Raw genomic sequence first — 27,592 nt, forward strand, 5'->3', positions numbered from 1 at the left:
CCGGTGTTGGCTGTGCAGGGGTCTGCCTTGGCAGTGGTTCTCCAAGGGTGTCCGTGTTCCTTGTAAGGACCAGGGCTGCCTCCTTGTGTTGATCCCTGCATTCCTATTTTTAGGACCCCTCGCTTTTGGATGGCCGGGTGACCCTTCTCCATGTGCCGGGGGGAACAGTGGTGTCGAGGCAGGGAGACCAGGTAAGCAAAAGGCCATGGTCGGAGGGAGCAGTGACCAGGGCTGCCCAGAGCTCTAGCCAGTGCCAGGTGGGGTGCCAAGGAGGCGGCCTCCCTGTGGCCCAGCCTGGGCACAGGCCCCCTGATGTGCGGGCTGTGGGCTGCCTTCAAGGGACAGGCTGCATTTTCCTTCCTCTGTGAATGTGGAGCCAGTAACCTGTTCATGTGGGACATTATGTACGGAGGTGCCGGGGGAGGGATGGGCCTCTGCCACTGAAGAATCAACCTCCTGTAATTGGTCGTCAAACAATAAGACCGTGGACACTGCTGACACTTTCCAGGGGAGACTGTGCCTGGATCAGTGCTGTGAGGGAGAGCAGGCACAGGAGAGGTGTGGGGCTCCTGGAGCCCCCACGGACTGCAGTGCTGACCTCCTGGGTGCTGGGTGCTGCAAGCTGGATGCTGTGTGCTGCGAGCTGCATGCCAGGTCGGGGGTCTCCAGCCCACACCCCTTGTCTGGTCAGGACGTGAACATCCTCTTCGTGGTTTCGGGGCTGCTGCACGTGTACCAGCGGAAGATTGACAGCGAGGAGGACACCTGTTTGTTTGTGGTGCGCCCCGGGGAGATAGTTGGCCAGCTGGCCGTGCTCACAGGAGAGCCCCTCATCTTCACCATCAAGGCCAACAGGGACTGCAGCTTCCTCTCCATCTCCAAGGCACACTTCTATGAGTGAGTCTCTGCTGGGCCCCAACCTGCCGTGAGGTCAGGCCAGCCTGGGGACCCCCGTGCAGCTGGTGGCGGCTATGGAACCCCCATTGGGCCCCTCAGGGTCCGGCCTCAGGCCCTACTCACACATGACATGGGAGTCCCAGGGAGAAGGGTGATGGAGCAGGAAGGGGGTGTCATGCTGCGGGGTGGCCCCCATGCCTGCTACCTCTGGACACCAGGAGGATGCTGGCTGCTCAGGAAGACACTCAGGCCTCCTTGTACCTGGATACAGATTCTCCTCAGCCCCATCCAGTTTGTCCAGGCCCAGATAGTCTTGAGCCCGCTGAGGGAGGCTAGGCCTTGTGTGCTGCCTGACTACCCTGAGTGCATCTGCATGTGTTCGCATGTGTCTCTGTGTGTGCATGTCAGTGTGTGTGTGTTTGCATTCGTCTGCATGTGTTCACGTGTGTTGGTGTGTGTGTGCATGTGTCTGCATCTGTTCACATGTGTCTGCATGTGTTCCCATGTGTCTTCATGTGTTTGCATGCGTCTGCATGTGTTCGCAGGCATCTGCGTGTGTTCACAACCTAAGCCCCCTGGTGCAGGCAGCTCCTGCCCTATAGAGGTTGTCCGACTGCTGTCCTAAACAGTTTCACCCAATCCTGGGCCTTTATGTACCAAATTCACATCTTCCCCCAAACGTCACTCCTGGGGTCAGGCTTGTGTGTCAGCTGCTGTCCTGATGTCCCCTGGGGTTTCCTCATTCTGTAGTCCAAAACTGAGCCGCATGCCCCCCCCCCACACACACACACTTTGCTCCCGCTCTGACTTTTGTCTTTGTGACTGCTGACTCTTGTGTGCCCATCACTCTAGCTGCATCCCAGTGTGGCCCCCGTGTAGCTGCAGCCCTTGCGCCGACCACCTCCCTGCTTCTGCCCTCACCCCTAGCAGCCTGTTCACATATGGCGACCAGGGAGCCAGAGCCCACCAGTGACCCTGTCGTGCCCGGGATTGACCCAGTCCCTTTCTCAGCCCAAGGCCCTGTGTGGTTGCTGCCCCTGACCTTGGCCCCGCCCCCACTCAGCCCTTCCCCACCTGCTCTGGACTTGATGGTGCATAATGGGGACAGGGTCTCTGCATCCCACTGCCGGGCTCAAGCCCTCCTGTGAGACCTGTGCTCTGGCAGGAGGCTCTTGGGCTCTCCCAGAGCTGCTGGCCCCTGGGCATCATGGGCTATGATGGAGCAGTGGCTGAGAGGGCACTGAGCTCTGTCCCGCCCTGGGCCTGTGTCTGTCACTTGCTACATGGTGTCACCATTTGATAAATGGGGCTGTGGGTCCTGCCAACTCTCAAGTGCTGTGGCCTGGAGGGAAGGGTCAGAACTGGTGGGATTGGCTGGAGGTCATGGTGGGCCAGGACTAACTCGGGGCTGGCTCCACAGAATCATGCGAAAGCAGCCGACTGTGGTCCTGGGCGTTGCACACACTGTGGTGAAGCGAGTGTCATCCTTTGTGCGGCAGATCGACTTCGCACTAGATTGGATGGAGGTGGAGGCCGGGCGCGCGGTGTACAGGTGGGGCCCTCAGGTGTGCTGGTCCCTGGGAAGAGGGGAGAAGACAGTGCAGCTCAGCCCCCTGAGGTCACCACTCCGTGTGCTCCGTGGCCCTCCTCCCGCCTGTGTGCGAGTGCACACCCTCAGACACGCTTTTTCATGGGCACGTTTCCCTGTCATTCTGTGCAAGTCCACACTGTGTTCTGAGATGGCCCAGTGGAAGTGATGCTAATACGGCATTTATGAAGGTGGTCACATGCCGAATGTCCCATGTGACCTTGTCTGGGCACCCTTAGCTCCATGTCACAGCAGTGCCTGCACCCAGGATCACACAGACATGGTCATAACTACCAATTTACATGCCATTGAAAATTAAAACTAAGAACATTTTATGTTTTTATTTTTAAAACATTTTATTTATTTATTTGAGACAGAAAGTAAGAGACAGAGCATGAGCAGGGGGTATGGGAGCAGAGGGAAGAGGGAGACACTGACTCCCTGCTAAGCAGGGAGCCTGATGTGGGGCTCGATCCCAGGATCCCGAGATCATGACCTGAGCTCAAGGCAGACACTTGACTGAACCACCAGGTGCCCCCAAAACTAAGGACATTTAAAATATTTAATGATTTACTTAAAAATCACAATAAGCCTTTTACATATTAGCATATATACTTTTTAATGGAAAGCAACTGTATTTTCCAAAACAATAATAGAGTGAGAAGATTGGGTTCTTTCTTTTTTTTCCCACCTCAGATGGTGGTGGGTTTCCTGTCCTGGGCCCTCGGCTCCTAACAGCCTCTGTCCCTCTGTCCCCACAGGCAGGGGGACAAGTCAGACTGTACCTACATCGTCCTTAGTGGCCGGCTACGCTCTGTCATCCGGAAGGACGATGGCAAAAAGCGGCTGGCTGGGGAGTATGGCCGTGGAGACCTCATTGGTGTGGTAGGGCCGAGGTCCCTCTTCCCCGTGCCCTGCACTGGGGTGACTGCCACCCCATTACCTGGATGTGGGGAGGGAGCCCTGGACATGACCTGAGGAAGGCTCTTTCCCCTCATCTGAGGCACTCCTTTCCTGGGGGGGCTGACTTGCTTGCTCTCTGCCCAAGATGCAGCCCTGGGGTGGAGCTGACACTGGGGAAGGTCTGCAGGGACAGTAGCTGGCTGGGCACCTGGAACAGCACCTTCACTGCGGCCAGGAGAACATGCCCCCTGGTTGAGGGATGGCGGCGGCCAGACCTCTGCTTGGTGCCTGCCGTCCTGGCCTGTCTGGCTGGCTCCAGTGCTGCAGTCATTGTGCCCCCTTACAAGCTCCCACAGATGCTTTTCCAGAAGCGCAGGGCTGGCTGCTCCAGTGCCTTTCCCTCCCATTCCCACCTGTACACTGTGGCCAGAAGGGCTGCTGTGGGCTTTGCCTTCTGGCTGGGTCCAGAGTGCAGCCAGCCCGGCCTGCAGGACTGGAGCGTGTGAGCCGCATGGCAGTGCCTCCCCAGCTGCTCTTCCTCAGGTGGAGACGCTCACCCACCAGGCCAGGGCAACCACAGTGCATGCTGTTCGGGACTCCGAGCTGGCCAAGCTTCCGGCAGGAGCCCTGACATCCATTAAACGCAGGTACCCACAGGTAAGTACTCCTGTTGCATACTGCCTAGGGAAGCAGGACGTCCAGACCACGACCTGGGAATTATTGGGCCCTGGGCTGCATCCTTGTCAGTACCAGAGTGAGGGACACACTGAGGTGACCTACAGCAGGCATGTTGCATGTTTTATTTTATTTTATTTTACTTGATTTTTAAAAAAGATTTTATTTATTTATTCATGAGAGAGACAGAGAGAGGCAGAGACACAGGCAGAGGGAGAAGCAGTCTCCCTGTGGGGAGCCTGATATGAGACTCGATCCCAGGATCCCAGGATCACGACCTGAGCCAAAGGCAGATGCCTAACCACTGAGCCACCCACCCAAGGCTGCACGTTTTAAAGGAAGTGTCAGCGTGGACCAGCACATGGGGTAGGGCCTTGGGGCAGGTGCCTTGGGCAGTGCCAGGAGGTAGGAGGGAGAGACAAGGACCCAGCAAGTGAAGCCCTTCTGGCCCATCCCAAGTGAGGAGCCAGCAGGGGCCTCTTGCTCTGCATCTTGGGGAAGGTGAACTGGGCATTTAGAGAAGGATCTTGGGCCAGTGGCCATCGGTCCAGCAGAAAATGAGGGGAGTCTGTTTTACTTCTGGGGCCGTTAGCTGGCTGGTTGTCTGGCATTTGCCTCCCTGCTTTAAGGTAGTAGGTGTGCAGCCGAGGAAACAGGAGAACCTCTGAGCTCGGGGTTGGGAGAAGGATCAGCTGCAGGGCCACCTGAGAGAAGAGACAGCCTGTTCTTTCCTCACTGGCACCATGTGCACCTGTCCTGCTGACCTTTCTGCTTTAGAACACATAGAAAATCCCCCAGTTCATTTTATGAAATTAATTCTAATTTGACTTTAATATAAAAACTTGACAAGGACAGAAAAAACAATATTCTCTTAGTGCTGTAGCTGCAAATACTCTACATGTCAGTAAATCAACTATGAAAACTATGTATTTGATTAGTCTGTTTAAGGAATTTCAGCCCAGCGCTGGCAAATTATTAAACCACAATTAATTGTGGAGACCCTAGTGAATGGCAGGATGGTCATGGTGGTGGCTGGGGCCGGATGTGTGCCAGGAGCTCTGGGTTCACTGGGAGCGAGGGCGAGCCAGGCCCCTTCCTCTTCTGCAGGGCTTCTCCCTGGTGGACCCATAAACAGACTCTCTACTCACACCCACTCCCTGGGGTCCACAGACGTTCCCCATCTGCATTCCCAGGAGCCTGCGGCCTGTCCTGCTGCTTCTCCATCACACACTGGCTGCTGTCGGGCTGACCACCACCCAGAACAGTGGCCGTGAGCTCAGAGCAGCCAGGCTGCATGTGCCCTCCAGAACAGGGGGCCCCACAAGGGACTGTTGCCAGCCAGTATCCCCATCCCAACCATTCTTCACTCTGTTCTTGGATTTCATGTAAATGAAATAATGTGGACACAGTATTTTCTGTCTGGTTTCTGTTGCCTGTCGTGATATCTGAGGTCTGTGTCTCATTGGCATGTTCTTTTTACTGCAAAGTAGTATCCAGTGTGCTCCACCCTGCTCACCTGTCCTCCTGACCATGAATATTCGGTGGTTCCCAGTGTGAGGCCGTCATGGAGAGGCTGCTAGCAAAGTTTTTATGGAACTTTTTTTTAAAATATTCTATTTATTTATTTATTTATTTATTTATTTATTCACGAGAGACAGACACAGAGAGGCAGAGACACAGGCAGAGAGAGAAGCAGGCCCCATGCAGGGAGCCCGATGTGGGACTCGATCCCAGGTCTCCAGGATCACGCCCCGGGCTGAAGGCGGCGCTAAGCTGCTGAGCCGCCGGGGCTGCCCTTTATGGAACATTTTTCATTTCTCTTCAGAGCTACCTGAGAGTGGCGTTGCTGGGCCAGAGGGCAGACATGTGTTAAACTTTCTCAGAGACTGCCAACAGGTCCCCCATGTGGCTGTGCAGATTTATGGCCAGCACATGTGTGGCTGCGCTCCTATGGTGCTAAGTGGTTCTTGTGGGAAGACATCCCCTGATGACTAGACATGTTAAGGACCTTTCCATGTGTTCATGGGCTTGTTTTGAACCTCTTTAGCTTGATGTAGAATTATTTTTTTATATTTTTAAATTAGCTTTAATGAGAATGACTGTGAATTTGTAATTGTGACAGTTATATCATGAGTGTGTTTTTAAAGGCTCTTGTCTTTTAGAGATACAGATTCAAATATCAATGGATAAAATACCATGTTTGGGATTGGCTTCAGACATTTTCAGGTGTGCGTGTGAAATAAGGGATTGCAGCAGGTGAAGGGAGGGTGGGGTCACCTATTGTGTACTGTAAACTTTTCCGTAGTAACGTGTGTTGTTTTCGTTAGCTCCAGTGAACAGTTTGATGCTGCATTAGTTATATACAAACCAGACTCCTTTGTAGCTTCTGGTTGGACCACTGTTCAAATCGTTCTTTTGTCTCACATCATAAAATGGGGACAGTTTCCTCGGCCTCTTGCATGGGTCTTTGACTCCAGCTGAGTCAGTTTGCAGGGGCCACTGGTTCCCGGAGCCTCAGGTCTGAGCCCCACAGCTCATGACTGTTGACAGGTGGGCAGCTAGCCCGAGAGGAGGAGAAGCTGCATCAAATTTATCTGCTTTCTGGTTGTTTCCCTGAAGCTGACTCCAGCTTCTCTTTTCATACGGAGTCCTGGACTGCCAGCGCTGGGCTTTCGGTGCAGGGGTACATCTCCTGTCACCTGTGGACCTGAGCAACCAAAAAATTTAACTCTATTTTTATACAAAGGTATTTAAAAGTAAATTACAGGGGCTTCTAGGGGCTCCATCAACGAAACATCTGCCTTCAGCTCAGGTCATGGTCCCGGGGTCCGGGGACTGAGCCCCACATCAGGCTCCCTGCTCAGCAGGGAGTCTTCCCCTCCCTCTGCCTCTGCCTCCTGCCCCATGTGACCCACTCTCTCTCTCCAATAAATAAATAAATTCTTTTAAAAAAATAAAAGTAAATGACATATCTTGGCATAATTTGTCTAAGACTCTAAAATGTAGTAGTGATGCAACTGTGTACTACTTCCTAGATGTTGTGTGACACCCAGCCCGGGTCTTGCCCAGGCCAGGCCCCCAGGAGCACACGGCGAGCCCTTTTTCTCTGTGGAAGCCCTTTCCAGCCTGCCTGTGGGGTAGTCATGGCTTCCCCTGCTGCTCCTCTACCCTGGAGGACCAAGGAGACTCTGGCCCGGGCACCAGGTCACTGGACGTGTGCCTCCCACACCTGCTGGCCCCAGCGGGCTCTCTGGGGGGCACCCTCTCATCCCACAGCATTGGCTCCCACCTCCTGGTGACAAGCCAGCCAACTGCACCACTGCCCTCAGCCCAGACATGCTAGTTTTGAAAACGTGGATCCAAGGTGCTTCTTGGTTTAAATGTGTGGCCTCCTTCCTTTCTCTGCAGGTTGTGACTCGGCTGATTCATCTCTTGGGTGAGAAGATTCTGGGCAGCCTCCAGCAGGGTAGTGGCACAGGTGTGTTCTTGGGAACCTTGCCCCATGGCCTGGCCGTGGCTGCACAGAGGGGCATGGGTGTGCTGAGGTGGGAGGGAAGGAGAGCCAGATCCTGGGACTCAGTTTCTGTGTTCTCTTCTGGCTCCAATTCTGAGCAAGTGCTTTGTTAAGTCTTCACTCCCCGCACCCACCCCCCTCCGTCCTGGTGAACAGCGGCTGGAACTGCCTGCTCCTGCCTTGGCCTGTGGCCTCCTCTGCCAGGGCCCCTGTCAGAGCCCTGCAGCCCCCTGGTCACCCCGGTGCCCTCTATCCCTCCCTGCAGCCCCCCTGGCCATCCAGTGTCCTCCGCCCCTCCCAGCAGCCCCCCTGCCACCCTGGTGCCCTCTGCCCATCCCAGCAGTCCCCTGGCCACCCTGGTGCCCTCTGCCCATCCCAGCAGTCCCCTGGCCATCCTGGTGCCCTCCGTCCCTCCTTGTAGCCTCATGGCCATCCTGGTGTCCTCCATCCCTCCATTCCCCTTCTGCATGTCTTTCAATCCCCCTACTCATCCCACGACTCCCTAGTTAGCTGGTATGTAGTCTGTGCCCAGCCGGCTCGGGCACCACGGAAGGGCAGCACCATGTCTCCCCACAGTGACCTGGGCGACTGTGTCTTGTAGAAGGGATGGGGGACCTGCATGCCCGGCAGAGGCAGCAGAGCGTGGTAGTGCCCCCCCGACTCTGGCACAGCTCATGTCTCTGCGTCTGCAAAGACCCTACTTCCTGATGAGGTCACACTCGGGTCTGGGGTAGATACAGGAGGCACAACCCAACACGTGGTGTCTCCTTTTTCTTTTCACCTCCGACCACCTGTGTGGTCATGTTAGAAGCAGGTTTCTTGTGGAAAGCATATAGTTGGGCCCTGTTTTTGTCATCCCACCTGAGAACTTGTTTTGTTTTGTTTTTTGTTTTTTTAAGATTTTATTTGAGACAGAGAGTAAAGGGCAGGGAGGGGCAGGGGGAGAAGCAGGGTCAGTCCCGGGACCCCAGGATCATGACCCTAAGATCATGATGACCTGAACTAAAGGCAGACACTTCACTGATGGAGCCACCCAGGCACCCCTCATTTTTATTTTTTGAGGTTTCTGTTCTTATTTATCACTCGTGGTTCTGGGGTCCATTCTCATAGGGTGCTTGGAAGTACCTGCTGTAGGATTGGGTCTCCTGGAGCTTTGTGGGGAGTGGCAGCCTCAGCACTGCTCCTGCCTTGGCCTGGCCCCCCGTAGCTGTGCTTGCACTCAGTGCACCCCTCACGCAGTCTGTAACCTCCGTGTCCAGCCACCAAAGTGCTGTGGCAGCTCGAGCGGAGAATTGTCTAGAATATCTACTGCTCTGCCGTGCCCATCCTGGCAGCCCTTTCTGTCCCAAGAAGCGCCTCCCGCACAGTCCTTCTGGGGAGGTCTGCCGGCTGCAAACACTTGAATCCCCATCACCAAGCCTGTCTGCGGGGCCCATGCTGCATCATGGTCCCACGTCTGTTCCATCTTTCTCTCTGGCTACGTCCAAGACATTGTGTCCTTGGTTATAAGAGACTAAATGCTCCTGAATCTGTAGGTTTGTATCTTTTACCAAACTTGAGAGGTTTTCAGTGTTCACTTCTTTAGATATGCTCTCAGCACTGTCCTCTCGCCTCTTTGGAAAGGCAGTGACACAAACGCTAGGCCCCCATTCTCATCCCCAGGCCTTGTGGGCCCTGCAGGCTTCCCTCCATCCTGCATACAGCTGAACTGAACTGTTCAGTTTCCTGGTGATCCATCTTCAAGGTCTGTTGCTGCATTTGTGCTGCTCGTTCTGCAGCTTATAATCACTGCTTTACCTTGTTGAGGAATTCCAGACTCTATGACATGCTCTCATTTTGTCCATCGTGGAGCTTTGGAACTTTTCCTGGCTTTGGGTCCTACTGGTAACTTTGCATTATGTCCTGGATTTCAGGCATGATATCATGAGGCTCTGGTTCTCTATGAAATCTTCTGCTTTAGCAGAGTGGGTATGCCCATATTCACGGAGCACGTCCTGTCTCTTACTGCATTTGAATGGGGTTCAGTTCTGGAGGCCTTTGTGGGATTGCTTTGGTCTGCCCTGTGGTGCTCGCCCTGGAGTTGGGATGGAGGCTGTTCGCAGAGCCTCCACTGTGCAACTCTGTCTGGTTTCATGTGTGGGATACCCGGAGATGAGCCTGGGACTTCACCGTGTCCATCCCCCTTCTCACCACAATCTCCCCGCTCTGTAGGTGTGCCGCCCCTACTTGCCAGGGCAAGGCGTGGGGAGTGGGGGCTCTACTCCACCGTGTCTGCAGCCCCTGGACAATATCCCTGGAGGGCCAACCCTGCTTTGCTTCACTGGGGATGGATGGGTGCATGGCTGCATTGCTGGTGGTTCCCAGGGGTCGAAGCCCACCTGTCTGCCCTCCTCTCTGTGCCCTTCTGAGTCCCTTGTAACTGTCGGCAGCAGTTAGGTGTCATGTATCTGCTCCATCTCCCCTGGGCAGCACCAGAACCCCCCGGTGCCTCTGGGGAAGCTAGGAGACAGCCTTGCAGGGCTAGCAAGAGGTGGGAGAGTGCTGACCCCAGTTGCTAGAAAGGACAGAGGAGGAGTTGCAGGAAAACCAGTGCCGAGGGGCTCCTGTGCTGGGCTGTGTGCTCCCACCGCCCGGCGTCTGGCCTTCCCTTCCCCTGCCCCAGTCTGGCTCTGCGCTGCCTCCTCTCCCTGCTGTCCTACATCCCCTCTGGTTCCTGGGTCAGGCCATGCAGGGACCCACACTCCACTGCTCAGGAACTGCCTCTCCTCACCCAGGGTGAACTGAGCAGAGTCAGGCACGGACCCTGTCCGGGAGGAGCTGGGCCCTGGGGTGGCTGGTGCCTGGGCCCAGCATGCACATCAGAGGTTGGGAGGGTCTGCATGGGGCTTGGGGTGTGGCAGCCACAGGCTAGGAGCCGGGAAGGCAGCCCTGGGCATGTCCAGGCTGCGGGAGACCAGAGACTGCCTGGGACACCTGTGAAAACAGGAGGTGCTGCTAGCCAAGGAACAGCTGCTGTTGGAAATAAACTCCCAGAGACCTCGTACTGAGACCCAGTGGGTGGACATGCCTGCAGCCCCCTTCTCTGCTGCCACAGGGGCCCCAGGAGGCACTAGAGGACAGAAAACCCTGGTCTCAGTGACAGGAAGCTCTGTCTACACTGGCTTGCCACTCAAAGTTTAGGCTGCTGCCCATCCCCAGATTGCTCTCACTGCTTCTAGAGCACGTGGTGGAGACACAGTGGGAGGTAGGCCTTACCTGGTGGAACACTGGACTCTCAGGGCTTCCTCTGGGTCTCATTCTCTGCTCGGTACGCTCATCAGTCAGACTGAGGTCCTGGAGCATGTGAGACGGGAGGTGCTCAGAGTATGACCTGGTGCTTCTGCGGGAGAGGTGGGGTGGCCAGGGGTGGGCATGGGAAGGCCAGGAGGCTGGGTCAGACCCCAGGACCCCTTCCTCGTTCCCAGGCCCTCATGTCCTGGCCCCATCCAGACACAATCAGAGATGCAAAGACTGTTCAGTCCCAGCCCAGCCCCTCCGGCCGACATGCAACCCTGTGCTCTGCAGGTCACCAGTTCGGGCTGTACACCGCCGGCAGCAAGTGGGACACAGGGAACCCTGCCAGCAACCTCTCCACGGTAGCCATCATGCCCGTGTCAGAGGACGTGCCCCTCACTGCCTTTGCCCTGGAGCTCAAGCACGCCCTCAGTGCCATCGGTAAGTCCCGCCCGAGGCCACGGGGCCACTGGAGCCCTCCCCTCTCGCCTCGTGGTTAGTGTCACCTTCACAGCCAAGCCTCAGGGTGCTCTGGAGCTGGAGAGCATCCACTGGGTGTCTCCTCAGTCGTGATGGCAAACTTTGTGTCGCGGGAGCCTGGCTGTTTCTCCAGGATGCTTGGAAGCCTACCCCGAGGGGCCCTGCAGTGGCTGCAGGAGCTGGCTGACCGCGTGAAAAATGCTCAGTTGGGCAGGGGGCTTGGGTAGTGTTTCCAAATTCCTGACAGCTGTTAAACTTTGGAATTCAGGAATAAGGAACTAAAGTTCCTGAGAACTCTTAGGAATTCCCCAAATCATAAAGTATTTTGTATTTATTTTTAAGATTTATTTTTGAGAGAGTGCGTGCATGTGAGTGAATGAGGAGGGCGCAGAGGGAGGGAGAATCCCAAGCAGACTCCTGCTGAGCATGGAGCCCGACACAGGCTCGATCTCACCACCCCAAGATCACGACTTGAGCCAAAATCAAGAGTTCGGTGTTCCACTGACGGAGCACTCAGGCATCCCAAAGTGTTCTGTATTCTTAACACTTTATAAGTTTCTGTGTAACTGTGAGCGACCCTAATACCAACAGATTAATTTTCTGTGATGCAGTTATACTGAGAATTTCAGGGGTTGTCATTTTAAAAATGACACAATAATAAATATAGTGAGTGTCCTGGTAGTGCCATGAAACAGCGTCTGTGTGAAGAGGGTATGTTTTAACACCATGGGAAAATCCTTTCTGCCTGGTGTAGCATTTGACGATAGAAAGCACTGAATAAATACCAAATAAAATTGATTTATAAGAGTGGAAGATACTGTTATAAGCACTTAAGAGTTATTCTCAAAACAGAATTGTAGCACATGAGGCATTCACTGCCCTGTCAGTCTGGATCTTTGTCGGCAGCCTGTTCATCTCCCATTGGCCTTGCCTGCCCTATGCAGAGCACATGAAGCATCTCCAGGTTGTACAGCACAGATGTGTTCTTTCATTTAAAAAAAAAAAAAAAAGCTTTATTTTGTGATAATTACAAATTCAGAATTACAAATTCTGAAGTTGTAGAAACAGTAAAGGGAGGATCACGTACCCCTCCCCTAGATTATGTAGCTGTAGCTCCTGTCGAGGTTGGACGAGAATGCTTGTGTGCTCCGTAGGCCTTTGACTCTAGTCTCCGTGTGCGCATGAGCTCTGTGCTGCAGTAACCCCGGGTGGGTTCCTGCCGCCACCAGGAGCCCCCATCCAGCCACCAGAGCCTGTTCTCTGCTCTTGTCTTCTTGTCATTCTGAGAATATGGTAAAGATGGAGTCATGGTGGGTGACAACTGAAGATGGGCTATCTTGGCTCAGATGGTGCCCCATGGCCATTGGGCACTTCCCCTCACTGTGGAGGAGCCACCTGGACACACGTGGTATCTGCAGCCACTCACCTGTTGAGGATGTTCAGGCTTCTTCTTGTTTGGGGAGTTTATGAATACAGCTCTGTGACCCTCCATGTAAAGGATTTCATGTGCATGGAAGTTTTCCTTTCCCTGGATAGACGTCTGGGCAGGTGAGTGTGGTCGGGTCCATGCTTCCTCCCAGAGAGCTGCACCCCTGCTCCTCCCTGCACTCGCCAGCCCTCAGAGCTGTCTCTGTCACCATCTCAGCCCTCACTGTGTGAGCAGGCTCCAGGCCCAGGGCTGTGCCCAGCACAGGGCTTGGACTCAGGACCCTGAGATAAGACATGAGCAGAGATCTAGAGCCCGGTGCACTACTGCCTGAGCCCCCAGTGACCCCATTCCTGCTGTCCTGCTGGGTGAGCAGTGAGGGCACATTGTGGCCTAACTGGTGTCTTTCCAGTGGCCCACGATGCCGAGTGCATCCCCTGTACTGTTTTATCATCTGTGCATTCTCTCTGGCAAAGTACCTGTTCTGAAGTCCTATCTTTTGTCTTTTTCTGATTGTGTAATTTGTTTTCTTGCTGTTGAATTTTGAGGATTCCTCACCCTGCAGGCACGGCCCTTGGCAGGGCTGGACTGTGCAGCCTCCTGGGCAGAACGGAAATCTGCTATTTTGTCTTTTATGGACCGGCTTTCACTACCCTTTCTAAACTCTGCACCAGGCCTTCAGGCCTAGAATTCCTCCTGTGTTTTTTTAAAAAGCCTGAAGTTTTACTTTTTTTTTTTTTCTTTAAGATTTATTTATTTATTTGAAGATTTTTTTTTAATTTTTATTTATTTATGATAGTCACAGAGAGAGACAAAGAGAGGCAGAGACACAGGCAGATGGAGAAGCAGGCTCCATGCACCGGGAGCCCGACGTGGGATTCGATCCCGGGTCTCCAGGATCGCGCCCTGGGCCAAAGGCAGGCGCTAAACCGCTGCGCCACCCAGGGATCCCTATTTATTTATTTGAGAGAGAGAACGTGTGCATGTGCAGCAGGAAGGCGGGTGGGGGGGCGTGCAGGGAGAGGGAGGGCCTCAAGCCTGCTCCATGACCCTGAGATCACGACCTGAGCAGAAATCAAGAGTCAGACCTGCACCACCTGTACCACCAGACCCCCCTGCACTTTCATGTTTAACCTAATGAGCTGTTTTGGGCTAATTTTTGTAAAAGGTGTGAAGTTTAGGTAGAGGTTTATTTTCTTGCTCATGGGTATTCAGCTTCCCCACTGTCATTCATCGAGGAACTACCTGTCTCCCCTGAACGGTCCTGGCATCCCCGAAAACCATGGTATATGCATGAGGCCCATGCCTGGGCCATCCTATCCATCGTCTGTACGTCTGTCTTCATGTCAGCACCGTGATGCGTTGATTCCTGGAGCTCTGTGGTCGGTTCTGAAATCAGGGAGTTCGAGGCCTTGGCTTTTTCTTCTGCAAGATCACCTGGCTATTCAGGGTCCCCTGAGATCCACAGGCCTCTCGGGACTGGTTTTCCTCTATCTGTGCACAAGGGCGGTGGGATTCTGACAGGGATTGCATAGACTCTGGGGTTCACACCAGGTGGTGCTCACAGTTCAACAATGTTCAGTCTTCCAGTCCATGAACATGGGATACGTTTCCACATACTTAGGTCTTCTTTCATCTCTTTCAGCAATGTTCTGTGGTTTTTGATGTACAAGTCTTTCATCTCCTTGGTCCAGTTTATTCCTAATATTTTATTCTTTTTGATGCTATTATGAATTATTTTTCTTAATGTCTTTTTTTTTTGATGGTTTGTCATCACTAAATAGGAACACAGGCGACTTTTTGTGCTATTTTTATATCCTGCAAATTCATTTATTTATTTTTTTATTTTATTTTTTATTTTTTATTTATTTATGATAGTCACACAGAGAGAGAGAGAGGCAGAGACATAGGCAGAGGGAGAAGCAGGCTCCATGCACCGGGAGCCCGTCGTGGGATTCGATCCCGGGTCTCCAGGATCGCGCCCTGGGCCAAAGGCAGGCACTAAACAGCTGCACCACCCAGGGATCCCCTGAAAATTCATTTATTAGTTGTAACGGTTTCTGGTGGACTTTTTAAGGTTCTCTATATGCGAGATCATGTTGTTTGCAGGCAAAGATGTTACTTCTTCCTTTCCAGTTGTGACGCCTCTTACATCTCTCCTCTGCCCGCGTACCCTGGTTGGGGCTTACAGAGCTATTGAAAGGGCTGAGGGCAGCTGTCCGCTAGCTTCCGTACATGGCCTTGAATATGGTGGGGAGGTTTCTTTTCATTTATAGTTATGGGTTTCTTTATATATAGGATTTTATTTTTAAGTAATCTCTACACCCCATGTGGGGCTCGGGCTCATGGCCCCAAGATCAAGAGTCACAACATGGGACACGTGGGTGGCTCAGCAGGTTAGCATCTGCCTTTGGCCCAGGATGTGATCCTAAAGTCCTGGGATCAAGTCCCACATTGGGCTCCCTGCATGGAGCCTGCTTCTCTCTCTGGCTGTGTCTCTGCCTCTCTCTCTCTCTGGGTCTCTCATGAATAAATAAATAAAATCTTAAACAAACAAACAAAAAAAAAGAGTCACAACGTTCCACTGACAGAGCCGGCCAACACCCCCCCCCTTCCTTTTTACTTCTGTAAAATCAATAATAGTGCCCTGCTCTCATTTCTGATTTTGAGTCTTCTCTGTTTTTTTCTTTGTTCATCTAGCTTTGAATTTGTCAGTTTTGTTGATTGTTTTCCCAAGAACCAACTTTTTGGTTTTCTTGATTTTCTCTTCTCCATTCTATTTATCTCTGTTCTAATCTCTATTATTTCCTTTCTTCTTTTTGCTCTGGGTTTAGTTGCTGTTCTCTTCCTAGTTACCCAAGGTATAATGTTAGGTCCTTCACCAAAAGAACATAAAGTCTTAACAAACTGAAGATGTGGAGGAAGGACCTTAAATGCGTGTTACTAAGAAGCCAATCTGAAAAGGCTTGCATACTGTATAATCCCAACTCTGTGACAATCTGGAAAAGGTGAAACCATGGACACAGTAAAAAGATCAGTGGTTGCCAGGGGTCAGGGATCCCACCGACACAGCGGACCATGGGCATTTTCAGGGCAGTGACAGTACTCTGCGGTAGCACAGTGGCAGTGATGGGTGGCATGTATCCATACCCACACAGTGTACCATGTGAAGAATCCTGCTGTGCTCTGTGGACCTGAGTCTGTTGCAATGTCAGCACTGCTGGTTGACTGGAGCCATGTCAGTGACGAGGGAGGCGACTGTGGGAGGCAGGGGAGGAGGGTACACGCTGGACTCTGTACTTCCTGCTCAGTTTCCTGTAGGCCAAAATATATTTAACAAATAAAGTCTATAAATGATTTAAAAATAGATAAATATAGTTAGGGCCTGGATTTGAGCTCGCTCGCTCTTCCTTCCTTTCTTTCTTTTCTTTCTTTCTTTCTTTCTTTCTTTCTTTCTTTCTTTCTTTCTTTCTTTCTTTCAAGATTTTATTTATTTATTCATGAGAGACACAGAGAGAAAGAGGCAGAGACACAGGCAGAGGGAGAACAGGCTCCATGCAGGGAGCCCGATGTAGGACTCAATCCCGGGTCTCCAGGGTCACACCCTGGGCTGAAGGCGGCGCTAAACCACTGAGCCACCGGGGCTGCCCTCTTCCTTCTTTCTACCAAGCATGTCAGTGGCTGTGGGCTCCCTCTGCACAGCCACTGCACCCTCCCTGCACTTGGATTCTTGTGTTTCTCTTGATCTCAGGGCTTCTTCTTGGCCCTGTGGGTAGTTGAGGAGGGTGTTGTTTAGTTTCCACGTTTGTGAGTCTTGTGGTTCTCCTGTTAGTGATTTCCAGTGTCCTACCATCATGACCAGAAGAGATACTCTGTGTGATTTCAGTCTTAAACTTTATTAAGACTTGTTTTATTGGGCAGCCCCGGTGGCGCAGTGGTTTAGCACCGCCTGCAGCCTGGGGTGTGATCCTGGAGACCCGGGATCGAGTCCCACATCGGGCTTCCTGCATGGAGTCTGCTTCTCCCTCTGCCTGTGTCTCTGCCTCTCTCTTCGCTCTTTCTGAATGAATGAATAAATAAATCTTAAAAAAAAAAAAAGACTTGTTTTATTGCCTAAACTAGAGTGTGTACGTCCTAGAGAATGTCTAGGGCTTTGTCGTTGTCAAAATGAGTTCTGGGGAGCCAGCAGGGCGCCCCTGGATGGAGTCCTGGACTGTGTAGGCCCCACAGGGCAGAGCGTACGGTCTAGGTGGATGGCGGGGCTGTGGCCTGTACTCCCCAGGGGCTCAGAGTTAGCCTGTCAGTGTGTTGGCCATCAGGATGCCCTCTGTGACCCGCCGCCCAGGCCCCAGCCCTTCCCTGCCACCCAGGGTGGCTCTTCACATGGCCTGGGCCTGTTGGCTGCCAGCACTGCATGCAGCTTGGTCTCTATATTTGATTTTTTACTCTTTTAATGATGTCTTCTGACAAACAGTTCTTATTTCTGACGCAGACCAACATAGCCATGATTTCCTTGTATTGTTATTGCTTTTGTTGTTCCTAATGGAAGATAGCCTTCTACTTACTCTGTGGTGTTAGCTTCCCTTCTCGTTTTACAGTCCACTGGGCTGTTGGTCATGGTAGGAGGGAGAAGTCAAGATTGATTTTGTTTGTGGGATTCTTCAGGACTCAGACCATCCTCTAGAGAGATTGCACCGGGCCCGCTGCTGTGCTGACACCTTTGCCGAGAGCCAGGTGCCCGTGTGTAGGTGGCCTTCCCTTCTGGAGGAAGATACGAGGCTGATAGCCATTTTCTTTATCACCTGAAGGTGTACTTCCATTTCCTCAGCTCCCACTGTTGGGGGAGGAAGCTGTCTGGCAGCCAGGCCGCAGTGCGTGTTCAGGCCAGGGCAGGCCGGGGCAGCAGCCTGGCTGGATGCCCACTTCAGCTATGCCCCGCAGAGCCACAGATTCAAGCATGGCTGAGCCATCCTGTCTGTGCTCCCTGTGCTGGACCTGCCCACCTGGCCTTAGGCAGCCCCTCCTAGTACTGGCAGGAGCTGCAGCCCTGGTGAGAGCCCAATGTCCAGGCCAGGGTGTCTGCATGGGAGGTAGGTGCCAGTGGGCAGGTAGAGCCCAGCCTGGGGTCGCTGAGGGCCTCAGGGCCAGATCACATCACTGCTGTGCCCAGCAGGGCTCAGCCTCTTCCTGTCAGACCCCTGCAGGTGGCCCATGAGAGTTTATGGCCAAATGTGCAGGCCCCCAGCAGGACAGGCCGCCAGGATGAGCCTTGAGAGGAGTTGCTGCCCTGCACTTGAGTTGGAGGCACCAGTCCGTCTAGGTGCCCCACCATGGTCTGCCACAGCCCATTCTATGAACCTCTAGGAAAGCATGTATGGGAGTACAAAGAAACCTCCCAGGGCTTCTGGGTCCTCTCTGGCTCAGGCTTGCAGGTGCCCATTGGCAGCCTCCAGTGCACAAGAGCCCTTGGTGACCTTTCTGCAGACTCTTCTGCTGGCATTCCCGGTGAGGCAGGCCCTGACCCCTGTGTCTATGTAAGCATCCTAGAGGAAAGGTGCACGCTGATTCCAAAGACACGAGATATGAAAAGAGGTGCATTTCCACATGGGTGCATCCATCAGTACACCACATTGAATCCAGATGGCCTTGCTCATCTGGGTTGGGGGATTATGCAGGCTGCCCTCCCCAGCCCCAACACGCACATGCAGAACCTCAGGGTTGCAGAGATCTGAGTCCTTCCTGGGCAAGCAAGGGGACAGAGTCAGAGAGCTGCCCCAGTGCCTGTTGAGCTCTTGAGCTGGTATAGCCCTCACAGCACCGTGCGCAGCATCCGCTCCTGCACCACATGGCCTCACTGTGCAGAGGATCCCCTTCGGGGGACAGAGGGAATACTTGTCCTGGGAGGTGGGCTGCCAGGATGGTTTTCTGTAGTTCATGTTTGTGTTTTCAGGCCCTGTCCTGCTACTGACCAGCGACAACATAAAACAGCGCCTTGGCTCTGCTGCTCTGGACAGGTACCAGCCTCTGTGTGGGGACAGCTGGCAGCAACCCGCACGTCTGCTGCACACCTGGCACCTGCACTCCCTGCATCCCCTGGTGTGCTGCCTGTGCCTTATAGCCCTGTGTCTGTGCATACTCTGGCATCTGTGTCTTCTAGTATCCACGAGTACCGGCTGTCCAGCTGGCTGGGGCAGCAGGAGGACATCCACCGGATTGTGCTCTACCAGGCAGACAGCACACTCACACCATGGACCCAGCGCTGCATCCGGCAAGCTGACTGCATCCTCATCGTGGGCCTGGGCGAGCAGGAGCCAACGGTGGGCGAGGTGCGAGGTGGGCTGGCAGCGGGTAGGGCGAGGCAGGGCTGCAGGCTGGCAGGTCCTGCTTGGGACGCCTCTCATCACACTCCTCTGTCTCTCTGTATTTTCCTTTGAATGAAATATTTCAAGAACCTGGGAAAAGACAGATAATCAAAGTCCACACCCACGTATCTGATCTGCTCTGCGTGTTTTGGAAACATTTTGCTGTATTTACCTCTGGTGGTTTTAGCACAAGGCAGGGCAGGTGCCCTGGAGCAGCCCCCAGGGGGCTTCTTGTGAAGCTGAGTCTTGTGTTTTACTATGAACGTCCACAGCACTGTTTTTCAGGTCTAAATTTGATAAAAATAGTGTCCTATTTTATATCACTTTGAAATGTTCTTTTTTTCCTCAACACTTAGGTGTTTAAGCTTTCTCCACATAGTTTCACTCATTTTTATGGCTGTTTAGTTTCTTATTTGTTAGTCTCCCCCCCCCCCCCATCTGTTCTCAGCTGGGAAGTTGCATTGTAGGCCCACTTTGTTTCCAGCTTCAAGGGTGTGAAGTATCAGCTGGCCGTCCTCTCAGTGCAGTTACATTCCCCAGTTCCTTATTCTCTGACCTGGGGGCAGCTAAAAATTACCCATCTCTGAAACAGGCTCCTCTTCTGTGGGACGATGGAAGGGACGGTGTGTGCAGATACATCATTTGAGAAGGTCACAGTGTGTGCCCATAAGGTGGTGTCAGAGCAGCCGACGGGAAGGGGTGCCCACACCACCCGCGTGCCCCCGCAGCTCCCTGTGGCCAAATGTACCTCCCCAGTGTGAGGCAGGCACATGTCCCAGCAGACCCCAGGGTCATAGCCTGAAGACAAGGGGCAGAGCTACTGCCCAGCTGGCTCACAGGAGCAGGATACCACCTGCCAGGGCCCTGGCTTCCATCCTTCTGCCTGTGGGGCCTCTGACTGCCCAGCCCCAGCCTCCGCCCCGTCCTGCCCCAGCCCTCAGGCTCTGCTCTCCTGCAGCTGGAGCGCATGCTGGAGAGCACCGCTGTGCGCGCCCAGAAGCAGCTGGTCCTGCTGCACCGGCAGGAGGGGCCCGCACCCGCCCGCACCGTGGAGTGGCTGAACATGCGGAGCTGGTGCTCTGGCCACCTGCACCTCTGCTGCCCACGCCGTGTCTTCTCCAGAAGAAGCATGCCCAAGCTGGTGAGGTCCAGGCGCTGGGCTGGCCCCATGGGAAGTCCTGGCCTCCCCCACTTGCTCTGTGACTCAGTAGTGCATTTCCTCCCTGTTCCCTCTGTGGGTCTCTGTTGTCTGAGCTCCTTGGGCACTGGTGGGGGCAGCTTGCCTTTCGGTAAGCTCACACTTACTTGAGCTTAAGCTCTGGGAACAGGACCTGGGAGGTCACTGATGTGGCCGCCATCCATCAGCAGGTGTCCATCTATGGGGTCATGGAGGGGAGGCCTGACAAGGACATGCTGGCACGCATGGACCTCCACTGGGAACCTGGAGGGAGAGTTGGGGGCAGGGGAGGTCACCAGAGCCTGCCAAGGGGCAGGAGGGGAGCCTCCTCAGCCCAGGGGGCTTGGGGCCAGGTGCCCAGAGGCTACCCACATGCTGTGGCCTACCTGGCCCCACAGCTCAGTGGGCAGTGTCCCTGCAGTGGCATCTGTGCCTGGAAGCCCATGCTCTCTGCTATGGTGGAGTTGGGGCTTGGTGTCCCTTTGGGGACAGCTCTCTGGGGGCTCTGTGGGTGGGTGACCCTGCTGCCCACACTGGCCCCTCACCCATGTGCCCCAAGGGCCTCCTCCCAGGCAAGCCTGGGCACCAAGGAGCTGCTAGGGTCAGTATGAGATGGACATTGCTGCACCTGGAGGGGCTCTGGGTCTGGAGTGGGACCGCAGCTGACTGTCTGCTGACTGCCCTCCTGCCCCAGGTGGAAATGTACCAGCGCGTCTTCCAGAGGCCCCCGGATCGGCACTCAGACTTCTCCCGCCTGGCTCGGGTGCTGACCGGCAACGCCATTGCCTTGGTGCTAGGAGGAGGGGGGGCAAGGTGAATCCCCACCCCAGCCCCACTGTAGCTGCTAGCATGTGTGCTTGTGTGTGCTTGTGTGTACATATGTGTGTGCACGCATGTGTACATGTGTGTACACGTGCATGGGCATGCTGATGAAGAGGCCTCTGTGCATGTCCTGGGAGCAGTGTCTGTAGACAGGCCCAGCGCATGGCCAGCTGGTTTCCGCATGGGGTGCAGGTCACAGCCAGGGCCTCCTGTCAGCTCTCCCAGGGTGTGATGGTTGCCCATGTGGTCGGGCTGTGTCTTTGCTAGAAGTGCCTGTTTGTCTGCCAGCCCTTTGTGCCACCTCTGAAAACTCTGTTCTTATCCTTTGCCAGTCTTTCCATTGGGCTCCGGGTGAGTTTCTTTACATTTTAATATACTTTGTAGAGTCATGGCCTGACATGCTTGCAGACCTAGTGCAACACCCTCGGTTCTCTGGGCTGTTGAGTCCCGTAGAGGACATTCCCCTAAATGATTGCTGCCCTGTGTCTGTCACTCGGGCACTTGCCACCTTTCTCCTGAACTGAAAGAGGAATGTACTGGAGCAGTACAGCAGTACAGGAATCTCCTGGAGCAGGAGAGCAGCAAGGGGACCCTGCAGGGAGGTGTGTGCAGGTCCAGGTCTTCTGCAGGTGAACCGGATGCGCATGCAGAGGCAGAGCAGTGCCCCCACATCTGAGTTGGACCCCTGCGCCTCAGAGGGAGGGAGATAAGGCAGGCAAGGGGCACCTGCGCTGGGTCCTGGGCTGGGGGTGCCCTGTGGGATAGAGTTCCTCATGCCCCCTCCTCTCTGGCCAAGTTCCTGAACCTCCTGAGCACCCTGCACACACACCCCACCCTCCCAGCTCTGCTGCTGCACTGGCCTCTCCCTGGGGCTGAGGAGAAGGTGCCTGGCTCAGCACCTCCCCATCCCAAGAACATCCCCCCCAGCTGAAGGAGGGAGGGGCTCGGCAGGACTGGAGCCCATCAGCAGTGCCACGGGGAGGCTTTCCGTGGTCTCCTGCCTGTGGAGCCAGACCCATGCTCACACCTGGCAAGTCACGGTGCAGCCTGGAGGCCAAAAAGGAACCAGACGCTCTGCTCTAGGAAGGGTCAGGACCATGCGGAGGAGCCTGTCTGAGCCCACTGACTGCACTCCCTACCTGGAAATCACTGGGGCCTGCGTCTGGCCTGAGTCCCTTATGGCAGGAGAGCGAGGTGCGCACAGCCCTGGCCTGAGTGGTGTGGCATGAACACTGCTTGCGCACCCAGTGATCCCGAATATTCTAGTACCTGAAAGCAGCCAGCAAGCCTGGAAGACCTGGTGACTTGCCCAATGTTGCTAGACTGAAGGGGAGACCAGGCCACTTCCTGGGGACTGGGACACTGAGCTGGCCCAGACCTGACCCTGGTTTGTAGGCTCAGCAGTGTGTTTAATGAAAATTTAGTTTTTGTCAAGATGATGCTTAGTTTAAAAGCCACGTGCCCTCCCCCCCTCCCCCAAGGCTATCCTCTGCCACCGTCGTCCGCCTCCAACACCAAGCCCAGGCCTCACTGCTCACCTGCATTTCCAAGCAGCATTTCTGTTCTGTTTGGCTCTTTCAGTTTTAGATGATTGAGCCCTAGTATATCTGTCTGTCCATCATCTACCTGCCCACTATCTGTCCATCTCCCTGCTAGCCACTCACAGTCCCAGCTGGTTATCACTGGGTCTCTTCCTCCCCCAGCGCTAAGGCAGTTTGTTGCTCTGTGTCCCATGTGTCCTTCCTTGTGACTGCCATTTGCTGTTTCTGGGCTGTCACCAATTGGCGCCCAGACACCCTCCGGCACTGGAGCGTCCATGTGCACACAGCCATCCAGGCAGCCTCTACTTCCCTGTGTGGGACCGCCCCCCCCCCAAGCTCCTGCCACCTCAGGGATGCTGGGATGCCATCTGGAGCTTCCCTTCACTGTTACCTGCAACCTCGAGTTGTACGTCCCATGTTCAGCTCCATTTCCTGGACCCCTCATCTCCCTCTTTCCTGACACATTCCTGATCTGGGGCGTATTCCTTAAGGGATGTTTGGGAAGCAAAAGTTCTTAAAACCCTGTGTGGCAGGAAATGCCCTTGGCATCAGTTTGGGGGGGAAGCCGAGATGGAAGTCACGTCCCCTGAGAATGTCTAGGGGCCCTGCTGTGGTGTTTGGGGCCTCTGGCACTGTGTCGTTCCTGAGGCCTGCCTTCCCTCCGGAGGCTATTCCTGCAGGGTCTTGGCCACTGCCTTAGGGCAGGCCATCCATCTGCTTCGCCGGCAGGCTCCAGTGGCCCTTCCAGATTTAGGACTCATGGACTTCAGGCCTGGGGGTATTCTGTGGTGCACCCCACGTGGGCTGGCCCTCTTTGCCCAGGGCTCCCGTGACGGGTGCCCAGGCACTCCCTATCTCTCCCTCGTTTTCCATCTGTCTTTTTGTTCTGCTTTCCTGGTGATTGTTCTCAGATGGATCTTCTAAAATATTTCTGATGTCTGAGTGCTTTCCCCCTGGTCTTCCCTCTGAGTGTGAGGCTGGGAACTCAGAACAGGCGAGCAGGTGCCTTGCTTGCTGGCCCTTTCCACTTGGCTTGCTGCCCCCTCCACTCCACAGGCAGCTGGGTTTTCAAGGGGAAATAGGTGTCCCTGCCTTGGGGCTCCATGCAGCCTGCACCTGCGTACCGTGTCAGAGGGCGTCTCTGTGGGGCTGATGATGTCATGTGCTTGGCTGGGCAGTAGCTGCTTAGCCGCACTGACGTTCCCTCATGTTTAACGGCTGGTGTGTCTCTCGTCTCAGGTTCAGAGGAGTGGTTTATGCAGTCTGGATATGAGCCTTTTGCCAGATATACTTATTGCTAATTTTCCCTCTCCATCTTTGACTTTTCATTTTCTCTGTGCTATTTTTTGGATAAATAGTTTTTAATTCTGATGAAGTGTGATTTTCCATTTGAATGGTCATTGCATCTGGTGTCCTGAGTGCCCTGGCCTATGCCAGGGTCACCAAGGTGTCGGCCTTCCCGGCAGCTCTGGGAAGCAGCATGTCCCTTCAGCCCTGACCCACCTCATGTTTCCTGTGGTGGTGCCAGCAGCTCTGGCTGAAGGCTTGCCCTGCCCCGAGGCCGTGTGTCACTGCGTGGCTCCGGTGTGACACGTCCATCCTTCCTGACACCACCACCACCGGTCTCCACCGCGTCGTGGTGAATCTTGACTTCAGGCGCTGCAGATCCTTCCGTGTGTTTTTTGCCTTTTTCAAAATTATTTTTGGCTCCTCTAGGTGCTTTGCATTCCCATATAAATTTTTAGCATCAGCTAAGTATCTTATGGGATTTATTTTTTCCTGTAGTAAATGGCATCTTTTAAATTTCAGTTTCAAAGCGTTGTTGCCAGTACATAGAAACACAACTTATATTTTGTACATTGATACCGTATCCTACAGCCTTGCTAAATTCACTTATTCTAGTGGCTTTTCTATAAAAGATTTTTTCCCATTTCCTATATAAAAGTCATATCTTTTGGGAATTAAGGCGGTTTTTCTCTTTCTTTCCAAAATATGCTTATGTCTTTTGTTCTTTTTCTTGCCTTGCTACCCATGGAAGGGAAAGCGTTGGCTTCTGTCTCTGACTGTGGCGTTGGCTGCAGCTGTTTGCAGGCGGAGGCCATGCCCTCTGTTCTCAGCTTGCTGGGGGAGCATCTGTACATCTGTTGAGGTGCTGAACTAACACTGGGTTTTACATGAGAACTGACCTCGTGTTCTGGGGACAGAGCGACTTGCCCACGATGTGTTGTCCTGTTTCTGTATTGCCAGACTCCCTTTGAACCTGAGTGTGCTTGTCTGTCCTTGCTTGAAATGCGCGTAGGTTTGTGTGCTGGCTTCAGAGTTCAGTTAGAAAGCACTGCTTTATTTCCCCCTATTTTCTGAAGGGTTTTATGTAAGGTTTGTGTTACTCTTCCTTAAATGTTCAGTAGCATTCACTAGTAAAACCATCTGGACATACAGTTTTTTTTGTGAAGATTTAAAAATGAAAGGCTCAGTTATGTTGATGGTTATAGTACGATTCAGATTTTCTTGTGTCAGGTTTGGCTAGTCACGTTGTTCTAGGAATGTGTCCATTCTGTCTGCATTTTCCTACTTACGTGTGAGGTTCACACCTACCCGTCATGTTTTAACTGGAGTGTCTGCAGAGTAGCCCCTCTGCACGCCCGACACCCCTGCCCTCTGAGTCCATCCTCTCTGCTCTGTGTCTTCTGGTTCCTTAATGTCCACCCTTCACTGTGTTATTTCTGTTAAGTTGAGTTGTTTGATGTAAACCGTCGTTTTTCCTCCCGAGTCCTGGGGAGTAGGCCCTGCCCTCAGAGGACGGGGAGGCCAGCCCCCTGCCCCTGGGGAGGCAGGTTGCCTTCCGTTCTCAGGCTGCTCCCAGGTATCTTGCATCTTGGGTTTCCGGGAATATGGGAACAGTCTGATTCTGGTTTGTGCTTAGACTTGGTCCTGCTCCTTCAATGTGAGGCTTGAGGTCGAGGTTGGTGCCTGCAGACCAGCGTCTCTCCAGGCTCTGCTCCTGCCCACTACCCTTTCTGGGCTCCTCCGCTGATCCTACACATTCTCTCCACATGGACGGACAGCCGTCCCATGGAGCAGTCTTCCTGGCCACCCAGAGCACCCTGACCCTCAGCCAGCAGCTTTTGCCCTGCATCTGTTCAAGGAGTGCCCTGGGTGTGCCTGGGCTGCTACTCCCCTGCTGAGCACATTCCTTGTACCAGATGCCATATCTCTGCTTCGCAAGTTGCCGCTTGGCCCCATCCTAGACTTTTCAGTTTTATCCCCAGGGGTCAGTCTTGTCTTTAATTTCTAGAATTTTGTTTTAGGCTTATACATAAGTATTCAATTTTTTGTGGCAATATTCAGTATTTTCTTTGAATAGTGTTAAAATATGCATGCTGTAAATCTAGTGTTTTAAATATTTTAAAATGTGAAATTGGGTGGCGTCAGGTGCATTCACAGTGTTCATCACTAGAACTTTCCATCTCCCTGCACTGAACCTGTGCCCCGCCCGCCCCATTCTCCACTCTGTCTGTGGGTTTGACCCCTCCAAATCCCAGCGTGAGGAGAGCCCTCGTCCTTCTGTGTATGGCTTCTTACACTCAGCATAAGGGGCTCCATCCGCCCCCATGGTGACTTCATCAGGATTCCTTTTCCTCTCTAAACCAAGCAGCGTCCCTCACAGTGTATGAGGTGCTTCGCTGACTCATCCACCCATCGGGCACGCAGACCCTGGCACTTTCTGGGCCCAGCCGCTCTGTGCCGGGTCATGGGCCCACCTCTCTGTGCCCTCTGGGCCCACCTCTCTGTCCTCCTGGCCATGGCCACGTGGCCTGTTGTCCTCCGGCTGCTCCTGACGGGCACCATCTATGAGAAGGCTCAGGTGATGGCTTCGATCTGACCCTGGCTCCCCGGTCCCTGTGGGGGCTGCTCTGGGTGCCCTCCGTCAGCCCCGGGGCTGCTGCCTCGAGGGCACTGATCAGGAGCCCTCCTGGTGGGCCTTGGTGTGTTGGCCACCCTGTTGAGTCTGCACATAGCCTGGTTGAGCTTTGCTGTTGCTGAGGCACTGAGAGGCACCCCGGTGGCATCCACAACCCCCCCCCACACACACACCCCGACTAATGCAAGAGGTGGGCGCTGAGGAGGAGGGGGCGGCTTGGGACCACCGTCTCGGGCGCCTTTTGCCAGCGCATGCGGGATTGTGTGCCTGGCTACAGTGCTGACTCCTGCTCTGTGCTCCTGGTTGGCGTAGAGGCTGTGCCCAGGTTGGCATCATCCGGGCCCTGGCAGAGTGTGGCATCCCTGTGGACATGGTCGGAGGGACATCTATTGGGGCCTTCATGGGTGCCCTGTACTCCGAGGAGCGGAACTACAGCCAGATCCGGATCCGGGCCAAGGAGTGGGCTGAGGTAAGGGGCCTCTGCTGTCCCCAGGGCCCAGCGCCAGGCCCCTGGTCGCAGTTCTGCAGGGCCCTGGCTTCGGGTTTGTGGGGTGGTCGGGGGTGAGGAGCCCAATGAAGTAAAGATATCAGTGTTGGGGGTCGGCTCTGGGTGGTGCCTGGTCTTAATTTTATAAAGGTCACTAAGGACAACGTGGAGAGGTTGGCGCCATCAGAAGGAAAGGTTAATGGCACCTGTAGTCCTACATCCCACAGGGGAGCACCCATGCCTGCGAGGGGCAGACAAGAGCCAGGGGAAGGCCTAGGCCAGAGCCCTTATTGGGGTTTCTGCAGGAAGGGAGGGAGGGCAGGGTGAGCAGCTTCCCATGGGTTGGGGTGTAGGGCTGTTCCCAGCTGGCCTGACCCTGGCTGATTGTGGCAGGGGGTGAGAATTTGATAAAGCAAGTCCAGGTGTGGGCTCGGGACCACTATTTGCCAAGACTTCCCAGCGGCGAGCTCCTGCCTTTGCTAAGCACCAGCCAGCCCTGCAGCAGCAGTGGCCTCTCCGGGGTGC

The 27,592-nt window shown here is 54.1% G+C and overlaps 1 protein-coding gene across 17 annotated transcripts in view; it reads left to right on the forward strand.

Moving 5' to 3' along the window:
- PNPLA7 (patatin like domain 7, lysophospholipase) overlaps positions 1–27,592 on the forward strand; it is a 66,716-nt gene that overhangs the window by 33,766 nt on the left and 5,358 nt on the right. For all 17 annotated transcript variants that reach the window (XM_025987930.2, XM_025987931.2, XM_072747995.1 and 14 more), the window contains 12 exons: positions 114–191; positions 692–897; positions 2,318–2,449; positions 3,247–3,370; positions 3,932–4,045; positions 7,472–7,541; positions 11,142–11,291; positions 18,707–18,770; positions 18,914–19,082; positions 20,077–20,259; positions 20,990–21,108; positions 26,893–27,049. In XM_025987930.2, coding sequence (XP_025843715.2) covers positions 114–191; positions 692–897; positions 2,318–2,449; positions 3,247–3,370; positions 3,932–4,045; positions 7,472–7,541; positions 11,142–11,291; positions 18,707–18,770; positions 18,914–19,082; positions 20,077–20,259; positions 20,990–21,108; positions 26,893–27,049 — 1,566 coding nt within the window. The remainder of the gene's footprint in view (positions 1–113; positions 192–691; positions 898–2,317; positions 2,450–3,246; positions 3,371–3,931; positions 4,046–7,471; positions 7,542–11,141; positions 11,292–18,706; positions 18,771–18,913; positions 19,083–20,076; positions 20,260–20,989; positions 21,109–26,892; positions 27,050–27,592) is intronic.

Source organism: Vulpes vulpes, chromosome 2 (genome assembly GCF_048418805.1).
Source record: "Vulpes vulpes isolate BD-2025 chromosome 2, VulVul3, whole genome shotgun sequence".
Taxonomy (NCBI): domain Eukaryota; kingdom Metazoa; phylum Chordata; class Mammalia; order Carnivora; family Canidae; genus Vulpes; species Vulpes vulpes.